Source organism: Octopus bimaculoides, chromosome 19 (genome assembly GCF_046866305.1).
Source record: "Octopus bimaculoides isolate indiv1 chromosome 19, ASM4686630v1, whole genome shotgun sequence".
NCBI classification, from domain to species: Eukaryota; Metazoa; Mollusca; class Cephalopoda; order Octopoda; family Octopodidae; genus Octopus; species Octopus bimaculoides.
In genome coordinates this window covers 26,026,413-26,038,613 of record NC_142946.1, presented here as the reverse complement: position 1 = coordinate 26,038,613, position 12,201 = coordinate 26,026,413, and the positions used below count along the sequence as shown (strand labels likewise).

At 33.3% G+C, this 12,201-nt stretch overlaps 1 protein-coding gene across 4 annotated transcripts in view; it reads left to right on the top strand.

Moving 5' to 3' along the window:
- LOC106883269 (ATPase family AAA domain-containing protein 2) overlaps nucleotides 1-12,089 on the top strand; it is a 74,076-nt gene extending 61,987 nt beyond the window's left edge. For 2 of the 4 annotated variants that reach the window (XM_014934212.3, XM_014934211.3), the window contains exons 22-25: nucleotides 2,608-3,548; nucleotides 8,905-9,001; nucleotides 11,195-11,427; nucleotides 11,526-12,089. In XM_014934212.3, coding sequence (XP_014789698.1) covers nucleotides 2,608-3,548; nucleotides 8,905-9,001; nucleotides 11,195-11,427; nucleotides 11,526-11,600 — 1,346 coding nt within the window. In that variant the 3' untranslated portion in view covers nucleotides 11,601-12,089. Of the gene's footprint in view, nucleotides 1-2,607; nucleotides 3,549-8,904; nucleotides 9,002-10,346; nucleotides 11,428-11,525 lie in introns of those variants that run through there. The other 2 variants (XR_016245204.1, XM_089366651.1) reach the window with 2 other exon arrangements.
- Nucleotides 12,090-12,201: the final 112 nt, after the last annotated feature.

Genomic DNA, 12,201 nt, shown 5'->3' with positions numbered 1-12,201 from the left:
CAATGCTCTTCCATCTATCTGGTAGACTTGCAAGGGCCCTCTTCCAAAATTCACTTGTCTATGACAAAAAATTTTCCTCCAGTACTGTTCTGACCGTGTCTACAGGATTCATATTTTCTCCGTCCAAGTGATTTTAAAGATTGCGGAATAAATGATAATCAGATGAGGTAATGTCCAGAGAATATGGTGGGTGAGGCTTCATTTCCCATTCACACTGCTTCAGCCTTTAGAATGTCATCCTTGCTGTATGTGACCGAGCATTATCCTGATGGAAGAACACTTTTTGTCTTGAAACCATAGATGGTCGTTTTTCTTCTAGCACTGACATAAGCTGCTCAGGCTGCTTACAGCAGATCTCCTTTGTTATCGATGAAATACTGCTCTCTCTCACTTTTCCAATTTTGCATTTGATATTAGTTGTAGCATTTTCATGGTCACACAGGACATTGCCAAGGTTCACAAATTGGCTTGTGTCTTTGACAACCTGTTCTTCAACCATTCGAGTGGGTGTTAACTGATCCTTGACTGACCTCCATTGACTTCATTATTTCTTCATTCATTCTCGGTCTGATTTTCCTTGGCACTGAATTATTTCCTGTAAACTGTCTCAATTGACGATCTTGCATTATTGATGGAATCCAAAGTTTTCATTGACCCACCAGTGCTGATCTTTGCTCTGGATACCATATTTATTGTCATCAATGGCGTTTTTATTGATGAAATTTATGGTTAGAAATAAAAATAGCAACAATATGCAGCCTAGTATGTGGACACTTGTGGTGATGTTAATGTATATTGTGTTGTCATTTTCCATCTTCACATAGCATCTTGAGATAAATGTTTCTAAAGATTGAGCTGTAGTGTTCCAAAACCTGTGGAGTTTTGTGATGTTCAGCAAATACACCCAATGAATGTTATTGTGGAACACTTGACTCTGTATAAAGAAAAGTGAATTGTCCTGTAGTTCTCCCCATCTTTTCCTTTCTCTTGTTCATGCCTGTCTCTTGACTTTTATAGCATATTGATGATCTGGTTGTTGCAAGATGTTGCCAAACAGTTGCATTCTTCATCTTATGTCATTATTCCTTGGAAGGGTTTTGCAATGAGTCTCTTTATAAGACTGTTTGAACCATCATGAATCATTTGAAAGAGGAAATATATTAAAGTTTTCAGTTCATTCAGTTTCTGGAATCAATTCAGCATCGCTATTATCAACTATGAAAATTGAAGTATTCATTTCAAAGTCCAGCACATGCTATGCTTTTTTTTATTTTTTTGTTGCAGCCATTTCTACTTGGAAAATCATTCATATTCAAAGTCACTATTACACAAGGCTTATAAATAAGAGAAAAAAAAGAAAGGCCAAACTGATTTCAAGAACATCAAATTCATATCATAGCAATGTGTTTACTTTGTGAAATTTTATCACTATGGTAGTAATGATGTATGTCAATAATTTGATTTAAATACAAATTGTTAGATCCAGTGGTGCTGGGTGGTTTTGGTAATGAATGGGTTCAAAAAGTAAACTGACTTTTCAAGTTTTTGCATTCTGTTTTCTTTGTTAACATAAATGGTCCTTCTCTAGTTACAAATCTCTTCTGACAGCTTGACTTTGTTTTTTGTTTTTTTTATCAGAGACTAAAATGGTGATCATTGTTATCTCTCAACACATTGATTTTTATAGTATTTTTATATTCTTTCATTGGGTTTCATTACTAATTTTTTTTTCTGTCAGTTGGTCTGGTTATTTAGTTTAGATATTGGCATCCTAAAACTAAGATAATCTAAATATCAGAAACATAAATAAACAATATATTTTTTAAGCTTACAAATTGAGTGCCTAAAGCTTGTCAACAACTTTTCTGAAGAATGATAGGAATATTAGATGTCTATTATAAAGGATGAGCATTTTCAATATTTGGTTTTAGTTTTGAAATTAACATAGAAAAATTATACAAGAAGAAATTTAGAATAACATATATAAATGTGAATTTAATCTATGATCTACAACACATACATGAGGGGTACGGAAAAGTTCCTGGCTTTGGGTAAAAGAAAATACAGGAGGATCAGTTAATTATGATTTTATTCAACATATTCCCCTCTCAGATTCACACACATTCCTTCAGCTTTTCTAAGCCCTATAAAAGAACTCATCAGGTTTGGCCTCCAGCCGACCCTTTTGCAATACCCTTAAAGCCAGGAACTTTTCAGCACCCACTTGTAAATGATTTCAGGGACTTATGTTGAACTGCCAATTAAACTGCAGTGAAGTATTAACCCATAAAGTTTGCAATTTCAGTTGCAAGTGATGTCAAAGATGATTTTGTTAGACCTTTCTTTTTATTCTGTTATAGAAATATTGGTAAAAGAAATCAAATTGTGGATATTACTATATAATCCCCATTGATAATTTTGATAATTATCAAAACCATTATCAAACTCATTTTATGAACAAGATTATAATCTTGTGCATGAAATGAACTTGACAGTGGAATATGACCATTAGACAAAATAAGATATATTTAAAATTGAAATTTGTCTACATACATACATACACATGCATTATGAATACATTGTGTATTTTTTTTCTTATTTATTTAGGTGAAGTTAATAAGGTTACTAATATTTTCTCACTTCAACCAGAACGACCAGATACTCCTCCTGTAACTCAGCCAGTTGCTACTTCCTCTAACATAAATAGCCAGGTAAATGCTCTCCCTTCAGATTACCCTACGAGATTCAGTCGGAGGGTAAGAGGAATGGATGCAGAATCTCAGGCACCCCTTGAAGTTGTGGAGAAAATATTTTGTCAATCAAAATCCCCATCAAAATCGAAGTCATACCGATCAAATTCCTCCTCTAAATCTCAGGTTACCTCAACTGAGGTAGAAAGTGTAGAATGTTTCTCTGAGGATCAGCTTCAAAATTCTGACCAATCTTCACCTGTAAATAAATCAAAACCAGGGCGTAAGTTACGCTTAAGAAGAAGGCGTTCATCTGCTAGCAGCCGACATGTCAAAAATGGACACTCTGGAGATGATGAAGTTTCTGGTTCAGAAGAAGAACAGTGTACAAAAAGTAGGAGTCATTCAAGTGAATTGAATAATGAAACCCCATCCACTTCAAAAAACCATACAAATTCAGAAATGGCTACCTCTGGATCTGCAACTGTTTCATCATCTTCCACCATGCAAAATTACCCATACCGAACACGGGGACACGATCAAGCTTCTCCTGGGAGGGCCGAACAGCAACAATCCAGTGCTATCACTGCCAATACTACTACAACTAATAATAGCGCTGCCAATGGTTCCAACACTTCTTTATTGTCATCATCGTCATCATCATCATCATCGTCATCAGCTAGTACATCAAATGTGACAACCTCAGTTTTGCTGTCATCAACTGTAACCTCCACTAGTGTGCCTACCTCACACACCACTGCCAATACAACGAGGAATGGTCTTGATAGTGGAATTGGGAGTGCAATAGAGAGCAATGGAGAATCCTTGGATAGTCTGGATCAAGCCAAAACTGATAATGTAAGTTGTGGAATTTCTTAAATTTTTAAGTAGATTTATTGGCATATTAAGTTATTTCTTTTTCTCTTATAAGCCAGTAAATAGTTGTTTTATTAATTGTAATTAAACAGGTCCTTGCTCTGAATAGGTTGGATATTTGAAAAGATTATTGTGTGTGTTATTAGTAGTTATATTATACATTTATTTGTCTGTGTATATAATATGCATGTGTGAGTGTGTGTATATGTGTGTCATGTTTTACACAAATATTTATACTCATAAAACATGTTCATTTCTTCTGAAATGAAAATCCCTTTTTAAATATTCTTCTCTAATGTGAATTTATTTATATATTTTGTGTGTATGTACACATGCACAAAAATGAAGTTTTCCTAAATCAAAATTACTGGTGATATGGATACAAACTGAGGTAGATAACAGATGACTAGTTTTAGTTATTTTATTTGCATTATACAGTTACCCTTTAATGTCATTAATTTACACCACCTCCCCTCATGTATTTGTTTTTATCAAAACCATGTTTATTACATTTAATCATCATTAGAAATAATTGTAATAAACCCTGGATAGTAAAAGCAACAAAACAATTTGTAGTTACTGTAAATCATTTTTTCTTTTTTTCTTTTTGTAGAGAAAAATTTATCAGGAACCAATTGAACAGTTGTATCTTTTTCTCCTCTCTTCGTACATTTTGTGATAGCAAGCAATTTGATTATTTTTAACCTTCTGAATGTTCACAGTAGTATATGAACACTCATTCAGATCCCTATGCATTAATTCTTGTTTGACTGACTCTCTATCCTGAAAGATTCATCAAGTTCTTTAACTGAGTCATTCCTTTCCTTTAGTTGCTTCCTTTCCTTTAGTTGGTTCAATGAGATCATTTTCATGTAAGTCTTTTGAATATTACTAAATTATGAAAATTTCAAGGCCAAACTCTTCTCTGATGGTAGCAATATCATCAATAATTTCATTTACTGGATTTTTAAAATCATTAGTACATTCATGCAAAAGATGCTATTAAACTGCTCACCTACAACCGGCTTCTATCTTCCTATGACTCTTAATTATTTTCAAATGCTTGTAAATTTTTCCCAGAGTTCTTGGAGAGTAATAAGTGTCTTCTATTAGTCGTAACTTTAATTGCCCATGAGAAAGTTCTTAGAATATAATAGGTCTTGAATACAGTTGATATTTAGGGCATAGGCTATAACAGCAATGTTGTATATGGTGGTAAAAATACAACCTGCATATGAGTACAAAATGTTTATGCCTTAAACATTAGTACAAAATATGAGTTAGGATGGCTAGGAATATTATCAATAATCTAAAGAACTTAGAATTTTAAACTATTTTTGTTGCAAAACTTCCAGACAGAAATGTAACATGAATTGGTTTTCACACAAGACTAGAGAACTATGCCTTTTTTATTTGATTGCCAAATGACTTGGAAGAAATTGCTTCTTGTTTCCTTTTAAAGCACTTGAGTTTATTATTTGGAAATAAGCATTGCTATTTTAATTTTATGTTTCTCTCTGCACTTTCTCCAAGTAATATTGTGTGACCAAGTTACCATACATTTTACTGGAAAATGTTTTTCATTGTATCTTTGAGAATGCATCAGTTTCATCTGTCATCATGATTATTTTCTTTAATTTAGCAGAATATTTAGCTGCAGTATCTTCATCTGTATTTGATGATTTTCCAGTTGTTTCTCCACTTCAAATTTTGAAATCTTTTAACCAGCCTTTGTTAGCATAAAATATCACAATCATGCTTTAATATTTGTTTTCTTTCAATCAAGAAAAAAGGCTCAGAGCTTTGAGTCAACTAGCATTAGCTTCTAGTTGTAATCTTCCAACCAAAGAATTAATATATCCTCTGTCTCCACTATTATAGGTCTTTGATTATTAATCCTGGCAGTTTTTAATTTTCTCCAAAGTAGTTTTTTAATAATTGGTTCATTAAAGCTTAACTCTTTTCTTGATCTTAGTTTTGTTTTTGTCAAGGTAAAAACCTTTGAATAATATTAATATCTAAAGTAATAACATTTTCTTCTGTTTCAGTTACTTTCTGCAATGATATAACTTTTCTTGTAATTATAGTTAAATATTTTTAACTTCAAAAGGCTTAAATTTGTAAAACAAATTTGTTAACACTGAATGGTAGGCTTCATAAATTGGCTGGTTTAATATCTTTTTCACCATTGAATACCTTTAGCAGTGTCCACTCTGTTGCAAGTGTTATGTGCTTTCATTTAGTTTAATTTAGACCTTGACCCATTACAGAATCAATAAGAGTATTATTTCTAACAAATGGCCTCTCTTCATGATTTCAAAATTGTGGAAATACACTTTTCTTTGCTTTTCTACTCATCATAATCTATATAATAATTTGCTTGTTTATTCACTTGTTATACTTTAGTTAGTTACAGAGGTGGAGTGAGTAAAATTGGAATAAGAGTGAGAGATAAGTAGAGAAAGATGTATAATAAGGCCAAATGTGATTAGTTGAAGGGAGAGTCAAAGAGCAAGAGAAAAGAGGGAGGGAGAAGTGTTCACAACGTGCCATAGGGTGGGGAGGGAAAGAGATATGTTTCAAATACAATATTTAGCAGAGGGTAATGTTCTGGGTGGTGAGGTTAAAGAAAGGCAGGTGGAGAGAGATGGACAGGGGAGGCAGTTACATTGAGAGGAGGTGGGGGTGGCAGATAGTAGTTGTACTGTAGAGATACATTGATAGCAAGTAAAAGTAGATATAAACAACTTGACTGAAATGAAATGAGTTTTGTTACTAAAAATTGTAGCGATGATGGTGTGTTGATAGTGAAAAGTGTTTTTGAAAATACAAACTTTTCTCAACAACACTAAGAGTAAAAGATGTTTTATATGACACATTCTACCAGTGTCCGAAGTTTGAAAGTATTTAGTTACAAAAAATTAATTTCTCGATCTGCCGTTCAAAGGGAAAAGATCCATATATATATATATAACTGAGATATGTTTTGACCAAAGATTGATCCAGGCCATGTCTAACTTAATATCACCACCTGATAGCATTATCTAAATCCTTTTTAAGTCAAGTTTTGTGGTATTATGGTCCATTCAAGTAGTGAGTTGTTGAGTTCAATGGGTAAAGATCCACACACACACACACATATATATGTTCGTTCACCTTTATACTTTAGTTTGTTAGAGAGAAGGAGATGGAGTGAGGAAGAAGAAGAGGGAATGTGAGAGAGCAGATAGCCAGCCAATGAATTACGCTGTCACTCATGTGGTTAGTGGAAGCGAGAGGTGACGCGAAAGAGAGGAATGTTAAAGAAATGAAGAGGGTAATTTCAGGGTTAAAAAGTTTGTTGAAGAGGTTGAAAGAGAGAAATATAAAGTGCTTATCATCATCATCATCGTTTAACGTCCGCTTTCCATGCTAGCATGGGTAGAGGGAAATTGTAAAATCATATAATACATTATTGTAACTGAAAGTGAAATAACTTAGCAAAATAAAAAGAAAATCATTCTTCCTTTCTTTTCTGTTCAGTGGAATTTCCATGGTTTCCATTAGTAAATATAGTCCAATGGTGAGATATTCAAGAAAAAACATTCCAAAGTTTCCACACATTTGAAGTTTATAATGAGGAATAATATTAATTATATCAGAAGTACACTTTCTCTTTGCCTTTTTCTGAGCATGCTTCCACAGAAGCCTTGCATCCACTATAGACATTGGCTCTTGCTGATCTCCAATTCACATTTTCCCTTTAAATCCATTACAAATCCCTCTTCTTAATACTGCCAGTCTTCTAGACCTAAACTCCAAGTTGGAAATAGTAGCAAGAGCAAAAATATATTCTTAGATGTTGGTTGGGGTCATCCTGAAAGTTTGACATGTTAACATTCCCACCTTTGTACTCATTCAATGCAATGAAAGCCTGTCAGCTCTACACATTAGCATTAGGTTTTAAAGTACACAAAACATCAAATGGCATTTTATGTGCTACTTCTCAGAAAAGCCAGACCCTTCATATTTTCTCAGACTATTGACCAATGTCTCTCTCTCTATCTCATACAATCCCTTATATTTAGGTCCCAAGATGAGCAAGAAAGATAAAATGAGAAGTTAAGAGTAGTAGGCAGAGAATGAATATGAGTAGGTCCAATGACATCTCTTGTTATACAGCTAGCATGAACGATAGTGAAATAAATAAGTGGGTATCAAAGAAACATTAATATAGACTTGATATGATATATATCATGTCTCACAGCCTCCATTTTTCAATGCTCAATTTGCCAAACTTGCATAGGTGGTCTTTCATCAATTATGAGATCAGTCTTTACAACTTCATCCCAAGTTTTTCTTGGGCTCTCTCTTTACATGGCACTTCTTTATACAACTTTCATCTTCCATTACATCACATTGTTGGTATCAGTTTTGTCATGTCTTGTAAATTTGTACCCAATTTTTCTCTGAGCTCAGTTTGCTCCATTGCTTGTGTACACTAATATTACACATTCAGTGAAATATATCATGCCATTTCATTTCTTCCTTGTTTTTCTTTTTCTACAAATCATCTGTTTTCAAGACTCAAACCCTGATATGCATCATCACAATTTTGTGCTTCATACAATCTATCTTTTACTCTAAAAGAGAAGCCCTTTGTTGCTAGCAGAAGTAATAGCTCTTGGAAGCTTTTTATCTAAACCCATTGTTACTTCGGTTTTCAGAACACCTTTCCCTCATTGCTATTTAGGTCACCTAGGTACCAAAAGCTATCAACTACTTATAGACATCCTTCCAAGCATCTGATAAAATTTCTTCGTATGAGGCAGGTGCAAATAATAAGTACTAAGTCTATGCTGTTAACCTACTTGTGATTCCACCATACAGCTTGTATCCATAGTTTACACTGGGTACACAGTATTTAAAGTATCCAGATGTTTATCTAAACTCCAAGTTGGAAATACTGGGTCAGTGCATTCCAACTTCTTTGTGTCCTTGATGGCAGTTAGGTCCTATTTTCTCTGCTACTTACTAATATTTTAGCCTTTGCTAAGTTTAATTGAAGGCTTTTGAACTATGTTTTTATATTTGAATTTCTTGTCTAGTTCTACTACAGATTTACAGATAAGAACTAGATCATCAGTATATGAGTTTCTGTGGACAGCTGATCTTAAACTCTGAATGAACAGAAGGGAGCTGAGGATTGTGCCTTGAATTTAGCACCAATGCTAAATTCATTCTGACAAATGGATGTTTCATTTTGTGTCAACTGGAAAATAATTTCTATATTTAATAGTATTTATGCTTTGCTTTTATGTTTTCTTTAAAAAATCTATGCTATTATCATAATTGCCAGGCTCCAACTAACTCCCAAACTACAGAACAAGAAAAAGGTGCTGCACCAGAACTTGCTGATATCAGCCCACTGCCAGTTGAAAATCAGGAAACTGAAGGTATTTAATCTTCTATTATTATTCAGTTTAAATTCCGCTGAGTTTGACTATGCCTTTCATCCTTTTGGGGTAGATAAATTAAGTACCAGTGAAACAGTGAGGTCGATGCAATCGACTAGCCCCCCCCCCCCCCCCCCAAATTTCAGGTCTTGTGCCTTTAGTAGAAAGGAGTATTATTGACACTGGGTTTGCAGAGTTGTTAGATAATAATGCCTTGCAGTATTTGTTTTGGCTCTTTACATTCTGAATTCAAATCCCCTCCAAGCCTTTCATCCTTCTTTATCAAAATACTGTGGTTGATGTAAACCCTCTCTCCACAGAAGTGCTTGTGCCTAAATTAGAAACAATTTTTTATATATATATATATATATATATATATATAAAAGCTACATGTGGAGGTGCATGGCTTAGTGATTAGGGTGTTGGATTCATGATCATAAGATTGTGGAAGCTACATAATATCAAAAAAAGAAAACATCCTGGGTGAATCTGAAAGTATAAGCACTCGCTTGATTTATTGAAACGACTGTTTCTAGGTATTGCCTGTCCCAAAAGTTTAGAATTGATTTGATTTGTTTGTTCAAATTGCAATTACTATCTGAAGTATGAACTAGAGTGAAAAAAAAACAGGAATACATTCCTTTAGAGTGAACACCATGTGAGTTGAATTTAGTTAGTGTTCCCTCTCTCTCCCTTTGTGGAAACCTTCAGGTGTGTATTTATACTTGCACCTGCCTGAAAACTGTTGTTTTATGTGTCCCATAATTTTAGTGGTTCAACAAATAAAGATTGATAAAATATGTACCAGACAGAAAGTTATACTGAGAACCACCTTGAATGTGGTGCATCAGCTGCAGTCCAATGACTGAAACAAGTATAATTTATGTCACCCAGTCATTTCAAATAAATGACAAAATACATTTAGTTTTAAGTTTTTAATTTTCATTGAATTAAGCTGATTCTGTCTTAAATCTGAAATAGTGTTTAATTCTTAATGAATATACATAAACATTTTCTCATTTGCATTAATGCACATTGTCATGAAAGGCTTTGAATTCATGACTTTGTTGCTGAAAAGAAAGCTTCTAGTTCCTACATATACTTGATGGTTAACTTTACAGAATGTTAAAACTTTTAGGGCCATTTATATACAGTTGAATTTCTGCGTGAATATGAATTACCTTGAATTGAAAAATGTTTGTAAAATGCTTTGCTAAAAAGTTAACTGGTATTGAATATAGTGTAAATTTTACTGCTTTCTCTCACATTAATTTACTGTCATATACATGTTAATATTACAATAAATTTTCACTTACATGTAGTAACCATTTTGCTTTATTCATAGCTTTGAATTTGGTGGAATTCTGAATTTGTGGCCACATGGCCCACCACATTGTGCATTGTTTGCCATTCCACATCCTTCAACTGGAATGTTATAAAAACCAAGTGTTTCAAGACGAAATTCAAAGTTGAGCATTTGTAGTTCATAAGCACCAAGTACAGACTTTGATGTGAATAAGTTTTGTACTTTACATATGCATATATTTTGCCTCATCTCAAAATGTAAACTGTTACTGATACACCACAATTCTTATGCTAACAGCTGCTGATTAAACACTAGTTTTGCCTTTGTCAGTATTTACACAAAGAAGATAGCTAATGTGTATTAGTTCTTCATTTCTTTACACCAGTTCACAATTTTTTTTACTTATTTTTAAACAGTATTATAGATCTGTTATTATCCAGAATATTTCTTTTAGTAAAATTAAAGTGTTGATTCTGGAGTTATTCTTGTCTTTTCTCATCTTATTTTCATACATCATCCTATTACAACAATTGCTCGAAAAGACAATCTTCTTCATTCCAGTTAGAATTTATTACAAAATAAATTGTTTAATCAGATTTTAATATTTTACTCGATGCAAAAGCAACCTCGGGGGGGGGGGGGGGCGTTGTTTCTTTCTTTCTATAGGGCTAATAGTATAGAAAAATTATTGGAGTCACTTGAAACCCTGAAGTTGAATATTGTTGTTTGAATTTGATTTGCAGGACTGTTTTTCAATTATGAATAAGCATAATTAATTGGGGGAAGTTTGGAATTATATTAGAAAACTAGATAAGGAAACAAAGTGCTCAAAAATTGTATGCTGGATTATAAGCACTGCAAAATCTTTTAATGTAATGTCGTTTAAGGTGAATCAGCCACATTCCAGATATCGATGGTTGGAGAAGATTCTTCTGGCAATAACAATGATATGGAAGCAGCCAACACTACTTATAATAAAGGACTGATGTCGAAACTTTTGGACCAAGTTGTCACTCAGACTAAAGGCTATACTGTGGAACGTTTAGAGAAACTTTACAGTGTATTCAGTCAATGCATTTATCAGCAAAGGAACAATCCTGACAAAGTTGATCTCTGTGTTGTAAGTAGTTTTAAGTTAAATATACATTTATTAACTAAGCAAAAAAATAAATTTCATTGAAATTATAAAACTACAATTTTTTTTTTGTTTCTTTTTAGAATATGGAACAAAAACTGGTGCAATACACATCCCAACACCGTGCCCGTGTCCGGCCCTCTGTAAATATCACTTGAATTATCAAAGTTTTACTCTGCAGGGTTGAAAAGAAATTGTCTTTTTTTTTTTCTAAATAAAAGTTGGGTAGGGTTTTACATTAAGATACCATTCATCAACCCACACACACACACACACTTTTTTTTTGTCTGTCTGTCTATTAAAGCTGAAAAAATCTCCCAAATTTATAAAGTAAGGTAAATGTATTTCTAATTTGATCTCACCACTATTTATTTTCTCTTAATAAAACTGAAGACGCTGCTGCTGTGATGAGAACTCCATTATTCACAGCCCTTGAGCACATGTCACAACGGTTTTATGGAGCTAGAACTGCCAAGGAAACTGTTTACTATTGGAAAAAAAAATAAAAGAAAAAATACCCTCCCTTGTTCCTATTAATACCTGAGAGTACTCTTCAAACTGTCAACACTTGTTCTTTCCTTTTTCATTTCTTTTTATTGAAAGAAGAAAAAAAATAAAATCCCTACAAATCATTTGTTTTCCATAAATTTTCAAGAGTACTGTCATTTACTTTTAACGCTCATGGATCACTTTCATAACATTGAACACAGGATATTTGGTCGAGGGAACTGAACTTACCTCCTTTTTTTGCAGTGATGT